The 14871-nt window shown below is 44.6% G+C and overlaps 2 protein-coding genes across 3 annotated transcripts in view; one reads left to right on the forward strand and one right to left on the reverse strand.

Annotated features, from left to right (window-relative positions):
- The first annotated feature begins 6 nt into the window (after positions 1-6).
- Positions 7-14871, forward strand: part of LOC129844345 (zinc finger protein 135-like) — an 18957-nt gene continuing 4092 nt past the window's right edge. Inside the window, exons 1-2 of the mRNA XM_055912657.1 lie at positions 7-778; positions 3191-4395. Coding sequence (XP_055768632.1) covers positions 101-778; positions 3191-4395 — 1883 coding nt within the window. The 5' untranslated portion in view covers positions 7-100. The remainder of the gene's footprint in view (positions 779-3190; positions 4396-14871) is intronic.
- Positions 11983-14871, reverse strand: part of LOC129844346 (sodium-independent sulfate anion transporter-like) — a 16201-nt gene continuing 13312 nt past the window's right edge. For both annotated transcript variants that reach the window (XM_055912658.1, XM_055912659.1), the window contains one exon: positions 11983-13485. In XM_055912658.1, coding sequence (XP_055768633.1) covers positions 13384-13485 — 102 coding nt within the window. In that variant the 3' untranslated portion in view covers positions 11983-13383. The remainder of the gene's footprint in view (positions 13486-14871) is intronic.

Raw genomic sequence — 14871 nt, forward strand, 5'->3', positions numbered from 1 at the left:
GCCATAACAGTCAACCACATGGCACCAGCCTAGAGCTGTCTTATAAGGAGAAGACGAGGAAGGAGATTCTCTGCATAGTGTTAACCTGAATCAACTGAAAATGGAGGAAGGAGATTCTCTGCATAGCGTTAACCTGAATCAACTCAAAATGGAGGAAGGAGATTCTCTGCATAGCGTTAACCTGAATCAACTCAAAATGGAGGAAGGAGATTCTCTGCATAGCGTTAACCTGAATCGACTCAAAATGGAGGAAGGAGATTCTCTGCATAGCGTTAACCTGAATCGACTCAAAATGGAGGAAGGAGATTCTCTGCATAGTGTTAACCTGAATCAACTCAAAATGGAGGAAGGAGATTCTCTGCATAGCGTTAACCTGAATCAACTCAAAATGGAGGAAGGAGATTCTCTGCATAGCGTTAACCTGAATCAACTCAAAATGGAGGAAGGAGATTCTCTGCATAGTGTTAACCTGAATCAACTCAAAATGTCCGCTGCTGTTTCTTTACCCATCTTGAGACTCCACAGACTGACAAAGGATCAATTGTCTCTCTGTGCTCCTAGACTTAATCAGAACAACCAGAAGAAAAACTCCACCACCAGCAGAGGAAAGAAACAATCCACAGGAAAAGGAAACGACTCTGCTGACAGCAAAAGTGTTTCTAGTCAGGAATCACTAGTGCCTAGACATCAGCACTGCCCGAAGGGAAGCAAAAATAAACCCAAGATAATTCTCAAACTCTCCAGCACCATCTTGAGGCCTGACGCAGCAAAACAAGAGGTAGGTTTAAACTTGTGGCTTTTAAATGAAAATGTAATTGAGATCTTTTATAGCATTTGTATCTGTCTGTGTGAATGTTACAGCTATATGTTTACTAGATATCTGTCTGTGTGAATGTTGCAGCTATATGTTTACTAGATATCTGTCTGTTTGAAGGTTACAGCTATATGTTTACTAGATATCTGTCTGTGTGAATGTTAGTTATATGTTTACTAGATATCTGTCTGTTTGAAGGTTACAGCTATAAGTTTACTAGATATCTGTCTGTGTGAATGTTACAGCTATATGTTTACTAGGTATCTGTCTGTGTGAATGTTACAGCTATATGTTTACTAGATATCTGTCTGTGTGAATGTTACAGCTATATGTTTACTAGATATCTGTCTGTGTGAATGTTACAGCTATATGTTTACTAGGTATCTGTCTGTGTGAATGTTACAGCTATATGTTTACTAGATATCTGTCTGTGTGAATGTTGCAGCTATATGTTTACTAGGTATCTGTCTGTGTGAATGTTGCAGCTATATGTTTACTAGATATCTGTCTGTGTGAATGTTACAGCTATATGTTTACCAGATATGTCTGTGTGAAGGTTGCAGCTATATGTTTACCAGATATGTCTGTGTGAAGGTTGCAGCTATATGTTTACCAGATATGTCTGTGTGAATGTTACAGCTATATGTTTACCAGATATGTCTGTGTGAAGGTTGCAGCTATATGTTTACCAGATATGTCTGTGTGAAGGTTGTAGCTATATGTTTACCAGATATGTCTGTGTGAAGGTTGTAGCTACAGTTCATTCAGAAAGTATTCAGACCCCTTGACTCTTTCCACATTTTGTGACGTTACAGCCTCATTCTAAAATGTATTAAATAAAAAAAAATCATAAATCTACACACAATACCCCATAATGACAAAGCAAAACAGGTTTTTAAAAATGCTTACAAATGTATTAAAAAATACTTATTTACATAAGTATTCAGAACCTTTGCTATGAGACTCGAAATTGAGCTCAGGTGCATCCTGTTTCCATTGATCATCCTTGAGATGTTTCTACAACGTGATTGGAGTCCACCTGTGGTAAATTCAATTGATTGGACATGATTTGGAAAGGCACACACCTGTCTATATAAGGTACCACAGTTGACTGTGCATGTCAGAGATAAAACCAAGCCATGAGGTCGAAGGAATTGTTGTAAGTAGAGCTCCGAGACAGGATTGTGTCGAGGCACAGATCTGAGGAAGGGTACCAAAAAATGTCTGCAGCATTGAAGATCCCCAAGAACACAGTGGCCTCCATTTTTAAATGAAAGACGTTTGGAACCACCAAGAGTCCTGACCAAGAACCCGAAGGTCACTCGGACAGAGCTCCAGAGTTCCTCTGTGGAGATGGAAGAACTTTCCAGAAGGACAACAGTCTCTGCAGCACTCCACCAACCAGGCCTTTATGGTAGAGTGGCCAGATGGAAGCCACTCATCAGTAAAAGGCACATGACAGCCTGCTTGGAGTTTGCCAAAAAGCACCTAAAGGACTCTGACCATGAGAAACAAGATTCTCTGGTCTGATGAAACCCAGATTCAACTATTTTGGCCTGAATGCCAAGTGTCACACCTGGAGGAAACCTGGCACCATCCCTACTGTGAAGCATGGTGGTGGCAGCATCATACTGTGGGGATGTTTTTCAACGGCAGGGACTGGGAGACTAGTCAGGATCGAGGCAATGATGAAGAGAGCAAATTACAGAGATCCTTGATGAAAACCTGCTCCAGAGCACTCAGGACCTCAGACTGGGGTGAAGGTTCACCGTCCAACAGGACAACCACCCTAAGCACACAGCCAAGACAACACAGGAGTGGCTTCGGGACAAGTTTCTGAATGACGTTGAGTGGCCCATCCAGAGCCCGGACTTGAACCGAATCGAACATCTCTGGAGAGACCTGAAAATAACTGTGAAGCAACACTCCCCATCCAACCTGACAGAGCTTAAGAGGTTCTGCAGTGAAGAATGGGAGAAACTCCCCAAATACAGGTGTGCCAAGCTTGTAGCGTCATCCCCAAGAAGACTCAAGGCTGTAATCGCTGCCAAAGGTTCAAAAGGTGCTTCAATAAAGTACAGAGTAAAGGATCTGAATACTTATGTAAATGTGATATTTCAGTGTTTTATTTTTTAATACATTTGCAAACATTTTTTAAAAACTTTTTGCTTTGTCATTATGGGGTATTGTGTGTAGATTGAGTGGGAAAAAATCTATTTATTCAATTTTAGAACAAGGCTAATGTAACAATGTGGAAAAAGTCAAGGGGTCTGAATACTTTCCGAGTGCACTGTATAAATGTACTAGATATCTTGATGTATCTTACTATCGCTTAAGTTTCCTCTGGGACAATAAAGCTCTTTTATTCTAAACCAGGTGAAACAAGAGATGGATGAGCTGCCTATCGAAATGAGAAGTGATGAACACTGGTTGAACTCTGTGAAGCCAGAGAGCTACGACCCAGAGATGGGTAACACCAGGGGACCTACAGAGAGCGACCCCAGGACAGATGCACATCATTTGGGTATCAAGATGAAGGATGTCCCCCTGTACCACCAGGATGATGGGAGGCAGCTGCAGTCGTCTACTGTTCAGCCATTCAATCTGGCTGCGTTACGATCTGACCTGGAATGTTGGCCTCATAACCAGAAGGTCCCCAGGTTCCCGTGTCCGGACTGCGGCCAGAAGTTCTTCTCCAAAATTCAGTTTAAGTTACATTCCCGGAGCCACACACAGTACCGGCCGTACTCCTGTGAGGTGTGCCATAAAACGTTCTCCCGGAAAGGCAGTCTAGACGAGCACCGACCAATCCACGAGGTGGAGCGCCCCTTCGCCTGCCTCCAATGCGGCAGAACCTTCACGTTCAAATCCAACCTGACCCGCCACATGCGGTTCCACAGCGACGCGCGGCCCTACGTCTGCCCGCAGTGTGGCCAAAGCTTCAAAATCTCCGACCACCTGAAGAGCCACATGACGGCCCACAGCGGAAATAAACCGTACGTATGCCCGGAGTGCAGCCAGAGTTTTGTCCGTTACATTAGTCTGAAGTATCACCGGCTGAGCCACACCGGCGAGCGCCCGCTGTCCTGCCCAGAGTGTCCCATGACCTTTGCTCGGCCGCACACCCTTATGATCCACCGGCGACAACACAGCAGGAAAACACTGTTCTCTTGCCAGGACTGTGGGAAGCAGTTCAAACAGGGGTACCAATTGAAAGACCACGTTACAATCAAACACACAGGGGAGAAACCATACAAATGCTCCGAGTGTGACAAGTGCTTCATCACCCCGGCGTCTCGTAAAGTACACATGGTTGTCCACACAGGAGAGAAGCCGTACAAATGCACAGAGTGCTGTAGGAGATACAGTCAGAGTGGGCATCTAGCGCAGCACATGAGGAGACACACAGGGGAGAAACCATACAAATGCTCCGAGTGCGACAAGTGCTTCATCACTTCGGCGTCCCGTAAAGTACACATGGTTGTCCACACAGGAGAGAAGCCGTACAAATGCACGGAGTGCTGTAGGAGCTACAGTCAGAGTGGGTCCCTGAAGAGGCACAGGTGTGAGCAGCAAACCAGGTGAGAGGAACCTCGGGGCTACGCCCCAAATGGCACCCTATTCTCTATTAGAGTTCATGTAATTATTTCTCTGACCCCGCAGGATGTATTGCGAACTCACAGCACGCTCCGCAGGGTCCTCTCTGGAAACTCTTCTGTCTGAGTAGGATACGGCTTCCTTGATCGGTCTTTTGGTTTCCAAGGAGATTAGATCATTCGTCCAACGGGCGTGGCCTCGCCTTGGAGAACTTGATCTCATTTATGTTTAGTAAGTCCTCTAATTTATAGGGAGACTCACAGAATGCAGGCTCTAAGACGAGTGGGCTTTTCGTCACAACACAACAATATCAAGTGGAAGTGTTACAAATAAGGGACAAGTTGATTCTCTTTTAGGAACACTTCAGAGGAACAATGAATGCTTGGCAGCTTTTACAAAACCGAGGGGTGTGTTTGAAATGGCATCCTATTTCCTGTATAGTGCACTACATTTTTGTTCTGCAAAGAGAGGAAGGGAAACGGGGAAGGGGAAACGGTAACACGGGGCAGGGGAAACGGTAACACAGGGGAAACAGTAACACGGGGTGGGGGAAACGGTAACACGGGGCGGGGGAAACGGTAACACGGGGCGGGGGAAACGGTAACACGGGTGCGGGGGAAACGGTAACACGGGGGAGGGGGAAACGGTAACACGGGGGAGGGGGAAACGGTAACACGGGGGAGGGGGAAACGGTAACACGGGGGAGGGGGAAACGGTAACACGGGGGAGGGGGAAACGGTAACACGGGGGAGGGGGAAACGGTAACACGGGGGAGGGGGAAACGGTAACACGGGGGAGGGGGAAACGGTAACACGGGGGAGGGGGAAACGGTAACACGGGGAGGGGGAAACGGTAACACGGGGAAAGACACTACTTTTGATCAGAGCTGTAGGTTTATTTGGTCATAAAGTAGTGCACTATATTAGGGAATAGGGAATGCAGCTCGGTGTCTGTATAGTCCTGTTCCCATAGTCACCTGAGAAGCCTCTCACCTACGTGGCTGCTTACAGCTGTACTGCTTTAAGGACCCACTCTCCAGTTCTCTCCAGTTCCTACACTCAGAACACTGGGGCTGTGTGCCAAATGGCACCCTATTCAGTGCTCTACATTTGACCAGAATCCTATGGGCCCTAGTGCACAATTTAGACTTTAGGCCTACTTTCCTGGACTGATAATACACGGAACAAAAATATAAATGCAACATGTAATGTTTCATGAGCTGAAATAAAAGATCCTAATAATTTTTCATATGCACAGAAAGCTTATTTCTCTCAAATGTTGTGCACAAATTTGTTACATCCCTGTTAGTGAGCATTTCTCCTTTGCCAAGATAGGCCACATCTGTCAGGTGGATGGATTATCAAGAAGCTGATGAAACAGCATGATCATTACACAGGTGCACCTTGTACTGGGGACAATAAAAGGCCACTCTAAAATGTGCACTTTTGTCCCACAACACAGATGTCTCAAGTTTTGAGGGCTTGTGCAATCGACATGCTGACTGCAGGAATGTCCATCAGAGCTGTTGCCAAATAATTTAATGTTAATTTCTCTACCATAAGCCGCCTCCAACGTCAATTTAGAGAATTTTACAGTACGCGCAACCAGCCTCACAACCTCAGACCACGTGTGTGGCATCATGTGGGTGAGCGGTTTGCTGATGTCAACGTTGTGAACAGAGTGCCCCGTGGTGGCGGTAGGGTTATGATATGGGCAGGCAAGATATGGACAACGAACACACTTGCATTTATCATAATGCACAGAAATACCGTGATGAGATCCTGATGCCCATTGTCATTCCATTCATCTGTCACCATCACCTCCTGTTTCAGCATGTTAATGCACAGCGTTATGGCGCAAGGATCTGTACACAATTCCAGGAAGCTGAACATTTCCCAGTTCTTCCATAGCCTGCATACTCACCAGACATGTCACCCATTGAGCATGTTTGGGATGCTCTGGATCGACGTGTCTGACAGCGTGTTCCAGTTTCCGCCAATATCCAGCAACTTCACACAGCCATTGAAGAGTAGTGGGACAACATTCCACAAGCCACGATCAACAGCTTGATCAACTCTATGTGAAGGAGATGTGTCACGCTGCAGGAGGCAAATGGTGGTCACACCAGATACTGTTTCTCATCCATCCAGGCCCCTACTTTTTTTTAAAAGGTATTTCTGTTCCCAGTCATGTGAAATCCATAGATTAGGGCCCAATTAATTTATTTCAATTGACTGATTTCCTTATATGAACTGTAACTCAGTAAAATATTTGAAATTGTTGCATGTTGCGTTTATATTTTTGTTCAGTAAAATAACCAAGAGAGGAAGATGTGGGTTATTTCCGGCCTCCGCTCCACGAGAGGGAGAGACCACCATCCTCCAAGCACTTATCCCACCCTGACAGAATCCCACAGAGGCAACATCGACATAATGAATTTCCCTGTTTTATTATTCCTATTCTATGAAAGTGGCGTTGTGTGTGAGACGGCAGGTCTAATTTACCAACCCATGATCCATACTGTCTCTGCATTGTCCACATTCAGATGTGATCTGATAGCCTGGTCTCACTGGCGATTTCTGGGTGACAAAACTATCATTTCACGGTTGTGAAAGCATGTGTTGGTGGAGCCTCTCATATTTCCCTCTTGATAAGACCATCTCGTCCTCAAAAGTCTTGTACTGTTGGATTTGCTGAGTTGGGTACGGTGGTTAATTCATGGAGATTGTCCCCTAGACAACTGCGCTGTATCTTGTATACCCTGCCTCTATATCGTATCTGTTAACTATTGAATTTTCCAACTTATTTAGTCTAGTAAATAAAACCTTGTAAATAAAACCTTGAATGAATTATTTGTGGCATTGAGTTAATTTGCAAGACATTGGGTTCTTGGACGTTTTAGAGCCCGACAACCGTTCAGAATGAGAACATAGTCAATTGACTGTTGATTTACACTGTTGTTGATAGAGGAGTAGATGCTATACCGGTTAATGATCACTACTGATCCAGTTAATTCAAGTGGCCTCTATATTAAAACCCTTAATGTTGCCCCTCTTAGATTCATTTGGATAGGACTACCAAATTAATTAAATCAATTAGATCAATTAATCTTGAATATCCTTAGCCAGAAGTCACAACAGTTGCAATATGTTCACATGGAAATACAGAGATTTATTATAGCTATGTATTCCAATCCAATGCATTAGCCAAAACATTCGTTTAACTTATTTTACCTCTCCTCTCTCCACCTCCCTTACAGACATGAGCAGACATGAATTAGCTGTTGGCAGCTCTGTCAACTGGGTGGCACACTTATTACTGCATGTAATTATATTATTACTGCATGTAATAATAAATTGCAACAATGTTGCAGAGGTCGGAGGGGCAGACAGCAAGGTGTATGCAAAGAGAAATAATGTCTAGGGGCTTTTTCCCCAAGTGGAGATCAAGTTTATGAATTGCCTGGCTGGACTGATGGGAGGGGACAGTGGATACGTGTCTTCTATACTCTTATCACCTTTGGACTCTTAATCAATTTTCTTGTTGTGATGATAAGGACCAATGAATAACAAATGATTCAACTGCACTTGAAGGAGCGTCCATATATTGTTAGATTGGAGAGATTCTACATTAAACCGAAGAAACCCTCAGATAAAAGGTCAGAAAATAGCTTGAAACTAAACAGGAAGTTACCAACGTATACTATGCCACAGGAGGTTGGTGGCACCTTAATTCGGGAGGACGGGCTCGTGGTAATGGTTGGAGCTGAATCAAGAATCAATGGAATGGTATCAAATACATGGTTTCCATTTGCTCTGTTCCAGCCATTATTATGAGCCGTCAGCAGCCTCCACTGTACTATGCGTATTGATTGACAGGGTTACATGTAATACAAATCTAATTTTATGCACCTGTGTTGAGGGCCATCGTGGCAGATGTGTTGTTGCCTACCCTCACCACCTGGGGACATCCCATCAGGAAGTCCAGTTGTTGAGGGAGGTTTTCAGTCCCAGGGTCCTTAGCTTAGTGATGAGCTTGGAGGGCACTATGGTGTTGAACGCTGAGGGCAGTGTGGAGTGCAATAGAGATTGAGTCCTTTGTGGATCTGTTGAGGTGGTATCTGAATTGGAGCGGGTCCAAAGTGTCTTGGATAATGGTGTTGATGTGAGCCATGACAAGCCTTTCAAAACATGTCATGGCTATAGATGTGAATGCTACTGGACAATAGTAATTTAGGTTACCTTTTTTGGGCATAGGGACTATGGTGGTTTGCTTGAAACGTGTAGGTATTTCAGACTGGGTCAGAGAGAGGTTGAAAGTTAAGATTCTTGCAAGCTGCATGCTCTGAGTACATGTTTCTTTCGCTTCTAGTTGAACACGTGACATGCTGTTTAGAAATTAGGTCAAACTAATTTCAGTTTTCCTGCATTATAACAAAGTAATATGACTTGTTTGACTTGAGCTACTGGGCCTAGCCTGAAGAGACACCTTGAGACCCTCCCATATACGTAGTTAGGGGTCAGAATGGTACGGCTGCATGAGAGTAGTGGATTACATCAGAATGATACGGCTGTATGAAAGTAGTGGATTACATCAGAATGGTACGGCTGCATGAAAGTAGTGGATTACATCAGAATGGTACGGCTGCATGAGAGTAATGGATTACATCAGAATGATACGGCTGTATGAGATTAATGGATTACATCAGAATGGTATGGCTGTATGAGAGTAGTGGATTACATCAGAATGATACGGCTGTATGAAAGTAGTGGATTACATCCGAATGATACGGCTGTATGAGAGTAGTGGATTACATCAGAATGGTACGGCTGCATGAGAGTAATGGATTACATCAGAATGGTACGGCTGCATGAGAGTAATGGATTACATCAGAATGATACGGCTGCATGAGAGTAGTGGATTACATCAGAATGGTACGGCTGCATGAGAGTAGTGGATTACATCAGAATGGTACGGCTGCATGAGAGTAGTGGATTACATCAGAATGGTACGGCTGCATGAGAGTAATGGATTACATCAGAATGGTACGGCTGCATGAGAGTAATGGATTACATCAGAATGGTACGGCTGTATGAGAGTAATGGATTACATCAGAATGGTACGGCTGCATGAGAGTAATGGATTACATCAGAATGGTACGGCTGTATGAGAGTAATGGATTACATCAGAATGGTACGGCTGCATGAGAGTAATGGATTACATCAGAATGGTACGGCTGCATGAGAGTAGTGGATTACATCAGAATGGTACGGCTGCATGAGAGTAATGGATTACATCAGAATGGTACGGCTGTATGAAAGTAGTGGATTACATCAGGAAGCATGATTTTGTTGACTTTTTTGCATCAATCCCTAGTGTTGTGGGAAATTACAGAATTAGTCAATCTATCCCATGTTTTACTGCTTAAAGAACCGTCTCGTTATATGCTAGTGCTTTTCTAACCTGATACAAACGTGTCTTTGTGTGACTTAGCTATACGCCCAGTCTTATGACTAAAATCTGTTAGGTGCGACCGCAGCATGTGAGACATCCCGTGAGTTTACTATCTGCAGGAAGTCAGCTGTGTGGAACCTTGCAGGAAGGAGGAGCACATTATAGTGTGAACTGTGACAAAACGCACTTATACGGTTGTGCCCCCATGCCATCAACCTCGGGCCATCAACCTCGGGCCATCAACCTCGGGCCATCAACCTCGGGCCATCAACCTCGGGCCATCAACCTCGGGCCATCAACCTCGGGCCATCAACCTCGGGCCATCAACCTCGGGCCATCTTAATATGCACAGACAAAATCGACCAATCGCCTTTTACACTGTTCCACCCCTGATTCCACACATCTGCTAAATTGCCACGTAGACAAGAGGTTGTACTGTGTCTTTTAAAAAAAAGACCCGACTATGTTTAAGCTTTCAACTCCAAACCGTTCTTGGTGATGGGTGATTGCTTCATTGTTGTAAATCTTATAATAAAGTTGTTGTAAGAGGAATCTGCAGTCTCTCTTTTTCTATAGAATTGCTACCACACTAGTTAGCCATAACCTTGTTTGGTAGCTATTTATGAAATGGCAGCGCAGCAGCACACAAGCCTAAGATCACCATGCGGAATGCCAAGCATCGGCTGGAGTGGTGTAAAGCTCGCCGCCATTGGACTCTGGAGCAGTGGAAACGCGTTCTCTGGAGTAATGAATCACACTGCATCATCCGGCAGTCTGACGGACAAATCTGGGTTTGGCAGATGCCAGGAGAACGCTAGCTGACCCAATGCATTGTGCCAACTGTAAAGTTTGGTGGAGGAGGAATAATGGTCTCGGTATGTTTTTCATGGTTCGGGCCCCTTAGCGTTAAGATTTCCCTTCACTGGAACTACAGCATAGAATGACATTCTAGACAATTCTGTGCTTTAAACCTTGTGGCAGCCATTTCCTGTTTCAGCATGACAATGCCCCCGTGCACAAAGAGTGTTGATTTTGTCCACCCACACCAGATGCAATCGGGAGACGCAGGTTTAAATATCAAAACAAACTGAACCAACTATATTAATTTGGGGACAGGTCGAATTTAGCTAGCTTGCTGTTGCTAGCTAATTTGTCCTGGGATATAAACAATGTGTATTTAAGGTAAAATAACAACCCACGGTCCTCTACTCCAACAATTAATCCACCGATAAAAGGGTAAACCGAGTTAGTTTTCAGTAATCTCTCCTCCTTCAGGCTTCTTCTGACTTTATATGGCGGTTTACAACCAACTTTAATTTGCATTACCAACTTTAATTTGCATTACCACAACCGACTGGACTGGAGTATGGACCTCAGTTCATCTTTCAATCACCCACGTGGGTATATGCGCCTAAAAACCAATGAGGAGATGGGAGAGGCGGGACTTGCAGCGCGACAAACAGAATCAAGTTCTATTTTAGCGCCTGGCTACGCAGACGCTCGTTGACTCGAGGAAGCAGTGTGGGTGCAATGATTGAATTAGATGTGTACATTTATTTTGCAACGCTAACGCATGTTACATGCTGACCACACCGCTCGTGCACCATAGCGCGCATTCATACCTTCATAGAAAATGACTCAAGTAAAAGTGAGTCACCCAGTAAAATACTACTTGAGTAAAAGTCAAAGTATTTGGTTTTAAATACACTTAAGTATCAAATGTAATTGCAAAAATATACTTAAGTATCAAAAGTAAAATTATAAATAATTTCAAATTACTTCTATTAGGCAATCCAAAACAGCACAATTTTTGTTGTTGTTGATGTATGTATTTACGGCTAGCCAGGGGCACACGCCGACACTCAGACATCATTTACAAATGAAGAATTTGTGTTTAGTGAGTCCTCCAGATCAGAGGCAGTAGAGATGACCAGGTGTGTGAATTGAACCGTTTTCCTGTCCTGGTGAGTATTCAAAATGTAACCAGTACTTCTGGGTGTCAGGGAAAATGTATGGAGTAAAAAGTACATTCTTTCCTTTAGGAATGTAGTAGAGTAAAAGTTGCCAAAAATATAAAAATAGTAAAGTACAGATACCCAAAAAAACAACTTCAGTAGTACTTTAAAGTATCTTTACTTAAGTACTTTACACCTGGTTAATTCACTGCATAAATTAAGTTTGGAGCTGTATACAAATCGTCAGTCTTATCAAATACATTTCTAAGTAAGAGTTTAAAAGTGTTAAAATAATTATAATAATTGAATTAAGGGCAGGACATATGCAAGGCACTTGATCACGTATCAAAAACCATTTGGAATGTGATATTCTTCTTATGGTCATGATCGTACACATACTCTCACACACAGAGAGAGTAGGAGACAGTCAACTTCTCATCCAATAGAGTACAATTGATCAATTTGAAAGGGATCAATAATTGTAATTGATCAAAGTCTAATTGATCAAGCAAATGTATATAATAATATATTATATGTATTGATGTGTATAAGAAGAACATTTAAAAACAAAGTTGCAATAGTGTAAGTATCTCCCCAGTCTAAGAATATGTATTAGACATACAGTAATATCTCTTTGGACAGGCTAAGTGCTATTTCCTCCATATTGCTTACACCTATCCACACACACTGACTCAGGTGACTCAGGTTTCCCAATCCTGGTCCGGGGGAACCAAGGCGGTGCACATGTTTTGTTTTTAGCTTAATTCAACTAATCAACTTATCATCAAGCATCTGGTTGAATCAGGTTTGTGAGCGAGGTCAAAAACAAAAATGTGCCCCCAGGACCAGGATTGGGACACACTGGGGTAGAGGCCTGGAAAGGATTTGGAATTTTGATTTGGAACAAACAGGAAGTTAAGTGCTGAGGGGGTGGGGCTTCTTTCCTTACATCACTTCCTGAGAAGTGATTTCCCCTCCTCTATGTCCTCTGTTTACATTGGCTCTGAAGGGGTTAACACACAGTGCAAACGTGTTAAAACAGACCCAGGATAAAGGTAGTGTGTGTGTGTGTGTTCTAGCTGTTCCTGTAAACTTCCAGTCATTGTGCTAACGCTAGTTAGCAATGGGCTAGAAACTACCTTCAAACTGCACACAGAGACATTCAAATGTCCATTAGTGAAAGAAACCACAAAACCTACTCTAGACTTGATCAGTGTCTACAGATAACTTCAACAACATAAAAGTCTTTATAAAAGCTACAAGATGAAACCGATCACACAGCAGCATCTTCAACGTGGAAGATCGGTTCTCATGCTTGGTTAAAAAAAAAGGTGTTGACAACCTGTCAACTGCTTGACAGCCAATCAATGGGTGAGGGGGAGGGACATTCATGGCCACCACTGTACCCTGATTGGTCCAGATCCATACCAATCATTCTGATTTCAGTGTCAGGGTCCGTTGACTCGAGTGTAATTGGTGCACTCAGCAGTGATTGGTTCAGGACAGCATTAAAAAATATATATATCACGGTTCTCGTCCGTGATTGGTTGGTTGTAATGTCAGTCACTGAGTGTTACCCGATAGGATGGTTAGTGCCGCCTCCACACTGGCGGTGTGTCTAAAACCCTTCAGGTCTGCTGCCAACAGGACTTCCAAGACCGAATACTAAGAGAGAGAGACAGAGAAGAGACGAAACAGAGGGAAGAGAAGAGACAAAGAAGAGATGCAATCAGTCTGATTATACTTCATCATTGGTAGTCAACCAATGTACCTGCAGACCAGAACACACCCAGTCAGTCAGTACCTGCAGGCCAGAACACACCTAGTCAGTCAGTACCTGCAGACCAGAACACAGCCAGTCAGTCAGTACCTGCAGGCCAGAACACACCCAGTCAGTCAGTACCTGCAGGCCAGAACACACCCAGTCAGTCAGTCAGTACCTGCAGACCAGAACACACCCAGTCAGTCAGTACCTGCAGGCCAGAACACACCGAGTCAGTCAGTACCTGCAGGCCAGAACACAGCCAGTCAGTCAGTACCTGCAGACCAGAACACAGTCAGTCAGTCAGTACCTGCAGACCAGAACACACCCAGTCAGTCAGTACCTGCAGGCCAGAACACACCGAGTCAGTCAGTACCTGCAGGCCAGAACACAGCCAGTCAGTCAGTACCTGCAGACCAGAACACAGCCAGTCAGTCAGTACCTGCAGGCCAGAACACAGCCAGTCAGTCAGTACCTGCAGGCCAGAACACACCGAGTCAGTCAGTACCTGCAGACCAGAACACAGCCAGTCAGTCAGTACCTGCAGACCAGAACACAGCCAGTCAGTCAGTACCTGCAGACCAGAACACAGCCAGTCAGTCAGTACCTGCAGACCAGAACACAGCCAGTCAGTCAGTACCTGCAGGCCAGAACACAGCCAGTCAGTCAGTACCTGCAGACCAGAACACAGCCAGTCAGTCAGTACCTGCAGGCCAGAACACAGCCAGTCAGTCAGTACCTGCAGGCCAGAACACACCCAGTCAGTCAGTACCTGCAGACCAGAACACAGCCAGTCAGTCAGTACCTGCAGGCCAGAACACACCCAGTCAGTCAGTACCTGCAGGCCAGAACACAGCCAGTCAGTCAGTACCTGCAGGCCAGAACACAGCCAGTCAGTCAGTACCTGCAGGCCAGAACACAGCCAGTCAGTCAGTACCTGCAGACCAGAACACACCCAGTCAGTCAGTACCTGCAGGCCAGAACACACCCAGTCAGTCAGTACCTGCAGACCAGAACACACCCAGTCAGTCAGTACCTGCAGACCAGAACACACCCAGTCAGTCAGTACCTGCAGGCCAGAACACACCCAGTCAGTCAGTACCTGCAGGCCAGAACACAGCCAGTCAGTCAGTACCTGCAGGCCAGAACACAGCCAGTCAGTCAGTACCTGCAGGCCAGAACACAGCCAGTCAGTCAGTACCTGCAGACCAGAACACACCCAGTCAGTCAGTACCTGCAGGCCAGAACACACCCAGTCAGTCAGTACCTGCAGGCCAGAACACAGCCAG

This window comes from Salvelinus fontinalis, unplaced genomic scaffold, assembly GCF_029448725.1.
Source record: "Salvelinus fontinalis isolate EN_2023a unplaced genomic scaffold, ASM2944872v1 scaffold_0196, whole genome shotgun sequence".
Classification (NCBI taxonomy): Eukaryota; Metazoa; Chordata; class Actinopteri; order Salmoniformes; family Salmonidae; genus Salvelinus; species Salvelinus fontinalis.